This window comes from Physeter macrocephalus, chromosome 11 (assembly GCF_002837175.3).
Source record: "Physeter macrocephalus isolate SW-GA chromosome 11, ASM283717v5, whole genome shotgun sequence".
NCBI classification, from domain to species: domain Eukaryota; kingdom Metazoa; phylum Chordata; class Mammalia; order Artiodactyla; family Physeteridae; genus Physeter; species Physeter macrocephalus.
This window is the reverse complement of record NC_041224.1, coordinates 54,366,186-54,372,185: the sequence shown is the minus strand read 5'-3', so window position 1 is coordinate 54,372,185 and position 6,000 is coordinate 54,366,186. Positions and strand designations below refer to the sequence as shown.

The 6,000-nt window shown below is 50.7% G+C and overlaps 1 protein-coding gene across 4 annotated transcripts in view; it reads left to right on the top strand.

Moving 5' to 3' along the window:
* Positions 1-680: 680 nt before the first annotated feature.
* Positions 681-6,000, top strand: part of RORA (RAR related orphan receptor A) — a 741,859-nt gene continuing 736,539 nt past the window's right edge. Inside the window, exon 1 of one of the 4 annotated variants that reach the window (XM_055088014.1) lies at positions 681-947. In XM_055088014.1, the coding sequence (XP_054943989.1) occupies positions 782-947 (166 nt within the window). In that variant the 5' untranslated portion in view covers positions 681-781. The remainder of the gene's footprint in view (positions 948-6,000) is intronic. The other 3 variants (XM_055088011.1, XM_055088012.1, XM_055088015.1) reach the window with 3 other exon arrangements.

Genomic DNA, 6,000 nt, shown 5'->3' with positions numbered 1-6,000 from the left:
ACCATACCAAAAATTGGCTATCCATGGCACTTCTAGATTCACAAATTGTGTTTTAGACACATATATCAAACCAATACTGGAAACCCACTGGACGTCCCATCGCAAAGTAAGAAGTGCCACGTCCTCCGTCGTCCTCCCATCCTCTGCCTTCCTTGGGGTGTCAGCCCAGGTCTAATTCCTTTTTAGTTTCTCCTCAGTCCTGGTCTGGGCTGGCAGGGAGCTACCTGCGATTCCCCAACGTGGATAACCGGATTTGTTTCTTCCCAGGCTGGCTGCGGATGGGGACAAGTTCTGCTCCCGAGAGAGTCTCAGAAGTAGGTACAGAATCATTGTCGCCAATCTTAATTTCTGTCCCTGGGCTAGGGGGGCACGTGAGGCTCTCCCCTCCTCCTCCACCCTTTTCCCCACCTCCCAAAATTGGCAGCCAGTCCGTGGCTCTCGGTCTGGGGTCTGGAGGGTGGGGAATGTGGGTGTGGGGACCTGCTGGAGAAGCTCTCGCTAGCGCTGCCTGTGGCCAGACCCGCCTCCCATCCCCTCTCCGGCGCACACACACGTCCACCCAGACACACTTCGCGCGCTCCCTTGCGCTCTCGCTCGCCCGCCCGCCGCCGCCTGCTCTCTCCTTCTTGCTCTCCCCGATCTCCTTCTCCTTTTTTTTTTTTTTTTTTTTTTTTTTTTTTTTTTTTTTTTTTTTTTGGTACCATAGAGTTGCTCCGAAAACAGAAGATAGAGGGAGTCTCGGAGCTCGCCATCTCCAGCGATCTCTACATTGGGAAAAAACATGGAGTCAGCTCCGGCAGCCCCCGACCCCGCCGCCAGCGAGCCGGGCAGCAGCGGCGCGGACGCGGCCGCCGGCTCCAGGGAGACCCCGCTGAACCAGGAATCCGCCCGCAAGAGCGAGCCGCCCGCCCCGGTGCGCAGACAGAGCTATTCCAGCACCAGCAGAGGTAGGAGGCTGCGAGAGGGGCTGAGGAGGGGGCGGCGGGAGCCCCGGCGCGGAGCTGGGGGCGGCCGGGAGCGGGCGCCCGGGGCGCGGGGTCGGGGGCCGCGCGCGAGCCTGCGCCGGCGCCCCGAGCTCGGAGCACCCCCTTCCCCTCCCCCCTCCGCCCCCCAGAAATGTTGCAAACTTTTGCAGCCCGTTCTCGGGTTGCGGGAGGAGAGGGGGGCGGGGGAGGCGGCAGTAGGGTTGACAGCCGGCGGGTTCACCCCCTGGCTTTGATTTTTCTGCAAAGAGAGGAGGAAAGCCGCGTTGCCGAAATTAAATACGCTCCCCAAAATACGGAGAACCGGAGAGTGGGGGCCCGGGAAAGAAACTTTTAAAGCGGCAGTGTCCTTTAAAAAGGAAAGCAAGGAAAAAAAAATTCTGTTTATGACCACCCTCTTCCCCCTTACCTTTTCTCCTCTTGACAGTCTCGGCCCCGGCAGCCCGAGACGGGGTGGGTTTTCGGCCCCCCGCAGAGCTGAGGGGGGCATTAGGAGTGAGTGGCCAGGGTAGCCCCGGGGGTGGAGAGGGGGCGCTCCTGGACTTGGGGGGCGACGTGGGCACCTTCTCTGGAGCACGGCGGTGGGTTTGGGATTTGGAGATTGGGCTGGAGGAAGCAGGGTGCGGGCGCGCGAGGTGCTCACCAAGTTGTCTGGCGGGCGCGGCGAGGGGAGATGCGCAAGTTTGCAGACCCGGGGTTCGCAGCCGGACGCCCATCCTGGCGGGGGGCGTGTGCGCGTCAGCTCGCTCGGGGCGGCGGTCCTGTGGGGCGCTCCACGCGCATTCGGAGTGAGCGTCTGCAAAAGCAAACAAGCAGAAAAAGAAAGATCGCCAAGGCACCCAAACTTATTTCCGACCTGGGAAATCCTTCCCTCTCCAAGCTCTGCAAGAACCTGGGAATGGTCAGTGCGAGTTGAATGCTGGTTGGATAGTGCGATCGATGTTCCCCCCTCCCCGGGCGATATTTACACACTTCATTTTGTAGAATGTGTGCGTGTTTGTTTGGGGGGGGGGCTCCATTGCCTCCTCCTCGGTTTTTTTCTAGTTAAAGTGGAGCGTTGGGGAAAGCTCACCCTCTTCCTTCTTTCTTAAAGATATCGGCACCTGATGTGGGGTTTTTCTTGGGGATGGGGGATTATTTATTTGAATGCGCCTGGAGTTTGCAAAGAACAGGAGGAAGCTACGGCTTTACTTACTGTTGTTAATAATGTATACATCATCCCTGTCACTCTAGAGGAAGCAGGCTTGCGCGAGCCGCCCAGGGCTGGGGGGCAGAGAGGATCTCCAGCCCTGGCTTGGGCACTGGCCCAGCGGGCCCCCTCCTCTTGCCACTAGGCTTCTGGCGGCGATTGGGGAGGGCGGGAGAGGCGAGTGGGGGCCCCCGGGAGCCGCTCCCTTGTTCTTGATGTTAGAGTTGGAGGTAGGAATATGGCTGATCATGTGCTAGCTGTTTTACAGTATTCCCCCCCCTACACACACACCTTAGCCACACCCCCTGTCCAGGCGCTTTCCCATTCACGGAATTCGAGTACAGTAAAAGCCATCAGGATGACACACGCGAAAAACATTTAATTAAAGGCGATTTCGAAAGAGTGAACACATTGAACTGCGGTTTGAGCGGGAGGGAGGGGGCAGCGAGGGTCGGGAGTACAGGGAGGGGATCGGGGCTGGGGGCCGGGACCTGCAGCTAGCTCGGGGAGTTTGTGTGTGGCGAGCTTTTGGCTGCACAGAGTATATTTAGACCTGAGACGGTGGATTTGGAATGCAAGCGGGTTATGTAACAGGGTTAATCAGAAACACTGGAGAAAATCCCCTTCATGTGTTTCTGAGGCTTTTTTTTTTTTTTTGGAAGGGTGGGGGACATAGTATGTAGGAAGCCACAGTAATTTCTGGTTTGTGCGGCCACCCCCCTCCGTCTTAGGCATCCCCCTCCCGTGTGTTATTAGCATCTTCAGGTGTCATTCTTGCCAGAAGGTGTTCTTGCAAGAGATCGGGGTGGCAGGCTGCAGAACCGACTAGCAAATCCGTAACTGGCTGTTCTTGCAAATTATATAACGATGGGGCTTTCAGTACCACAAGCCCCCTAGGCTCAACAACAAGGGGAGAGGGACAGAGTAGGGGTAGGATGCATCTTGCACAGCTGACCTGCTGACCCACATCTCCTTGCCCCCTAGAGGGCCACCCCCCACTCTTTCTTCTTTGAACCAACCTCTTGTCCATCTCTCCAGAGATTTAATGGGGGGAGGGAGAGGAGGTAAGGCCCAAACACTCAACTCACATCCTGCACGCAGGCACTAGGTTATATAACAGTCTGAATGGAAAAAGGAAGGTCAGAGATGGAGGCATCCTTTAGCTAACACAGCAGTAGTAAGAGCTTCCAGAAATTATGTGCATTTGCAGACTTTAACCTCAGATGTACTGTCTGCTCCTCAGAGGTACCAATCTTTGAGAGTGAGAGCTAGGGAGAAAAAGAATGTGTAAGTATGCTTGGTAGATGAGAGTGATTTGAAAATGGGAAATGTTTGGGTTTTCAGATGACGTAATGGAGTTGGCAGAATATGCAAGTCGGCTCCCAGAGTGTAAGCAGCAAGAAAATTGGAGCTGGCATCCAGTATTAATGTTGCATAAATTACAATATCGGGAAGAAATTAACCTACACACTAGGTGATTATGCCTTTTTAATACTTAAAACATAAAGGCACACAACTCAAAAGGAAAAGCAAACATCATCACCTTAAAATTAGCATTTTCAACCTCAAGGAGGGTTGAGTGGAGTCCTTGGCATTGGGTGAAGTGCGATGCTTTCTGATTCGGAAGATGCTTTCCAGAGAGGTAGCTGGGTTAGCTTCCAGGCAGCCAGTGTTTGCAGTCCACAGAGATTGTGGTCAGGATTCTCGTGACATTGAGGTGACCTCATGAGACATTACCTAGGTAGACTTGAAGCTGTTGCTGGATTCTGAACTCCTGGGAATCTACCGGTGAATGGGCCATGCACCATGAGTGCCTGAGCTTCCAAAATCAGACGTTTGACTTTATAATCTGAAAGATGGCCTCCCCTTCCCCTTCTTCTGAAAACTGGGCAGGGAATGTTAGCAGTTTTAGTGGAACTGTTCCGTTTTCTGGGTGCTATTAATGATGGCTGGTGTCGTTCAGTTCCATCTTTTCAGCCCAGTGAAAGGGAAGAAAGAAAGGCAAGAGGCAACATGGGAAGTAAGAATGAAGCGGAAAAACTACAGCAAATCTTTAATTTAACAAGGCTTTCAGAGACTTCAGGGAGCCATGAGCATTGTAACATAACTGTTGTTAAAGACCCTCTTTCAAGTAAGTCAGAAAGAGAAAAACAAATATCATATATTAACGCCTATATGTGGAATCTAGAAAAATGGTACAGATGAACCGGTTTACAAGGCGGAAATAGAGACACAGATGTAGAGAACAAACGTATGGACACCAAAGGGGGGTAAGGAGGGGGTGGTGGGAGGAACTGGGAGATTGGGATTGACATGTATACACTAATATGTACAAAATAGATAACTAATAAGAACCTGCTGTATAGAAAATAAATAAATAAAATAAAATTTAAAAATTCAAAAAAAAAAAACCCCCAAAAACCCTCTTTCAGAATCTCGTTATCATATGCATGCCAGAGCTTACATATTCTACCTCCCTAAAGTTAACCTCATGGAGCTGTGTGCCACGCAGTTGGTCTGGAACACCAGTGCTGAAGGTGGAAGGCTTTTAGGGCAGGCTGACCCAAGGGAAAAATCGAAGCCAAAAGATGGGATTAACACTGAAAAGCTCAATTGGGTTGAGATCCAACCCCCTGGAAGCTCAGTTTAGATTGACTTAAAATCAGTTAAGAAGGCCTGTAGTTTATATGGAGCCCTGAGGACTTCTAGACCCACAGACGTCTTTGCCTTTCAAAGTGCTTTGCCACCATTCCCCTCCTCAGTCTTGGCTGATTCACTTTCTGGTCTGCTTTCTTGCCTGGCAATTTTGAGCACTTTCTAGAGATTGATTCTTGAATCAGCTTTTCTTATGTGAACCTGGCTCTCCCCAGTGAACAAATGATGCCCCATAGTTTGGAGGAGCTACTGGCTGGGATAAAATTCTTTGCCAGAGGGATGGAATGCTTATTTTTTAAACTAAGGGACTTTCATTTTCCAGTAAATTGCTCATAAAAACATTTATAATTATACCCTTTAAAAATGTAATAGAATAATTTTAGAAAATGCATTTGATGATGATCATGATAACCTTTTCTGTTGCTTCCTCCTTCTTTCTTAAAAAGAATTGAATTATATTAATCCAGAAGTCAAATCCTGAGTGGCTAAAAACATTTACAACAGACTCTTTTTTTATGTTAGTCACCTGCTGGAATTTTCCAAAACCTACCGGTGTTAAGAGGAGCCCTTGGCTTTAGAAAACGTTTCTGTTTCTGAAACTGAAATATGGAGCCTGCGTGGACCAGACCCCTCACCAGGAGACCTTAAGCTTGTGTCTTCCAGGTAGCAGAGGTGGGGGGGCGGGGTACAAGCGCCAACTGCTGGTTCCACATCAGACTCCTAAGTGGGATGTAGGAAGGTGTAGGAATGTTAATCGCAATAGCTGTTGCCTCCGGATGCAAATGTTCTGGGGTCTTTGGTGACAGCTGAGTCACTTTTGAAAGCAAACTGATCCCTGCCCAAAGCTAACCTTTGGAATGTGAGTGAGACAAGCCCAGGGGTTCTTCTCCATGGGCCATACTCTTGTCAGTTCTAAGATTCACGTTTTTCTCCAGATTCTCCCATTCTTGCCTTTAGGAAGTTGTGGTGTGATGTTGGAAGAACAGACTGAGTTGGGTGTCACTTCGAATTCCGTTGGTGTGGTGTGGTCCCTAACAGCACGTGCCACTTTTTCTGAGGGTGTCCCCCCGACCCATCTTCCTGCTCTCATTGATGAATGGTGCTTCTATGCTTATCTATGTATTTCTGTGTCTGTGGAAGCAAAATACTTAACTACCTTTCAGGTGTCTGGGG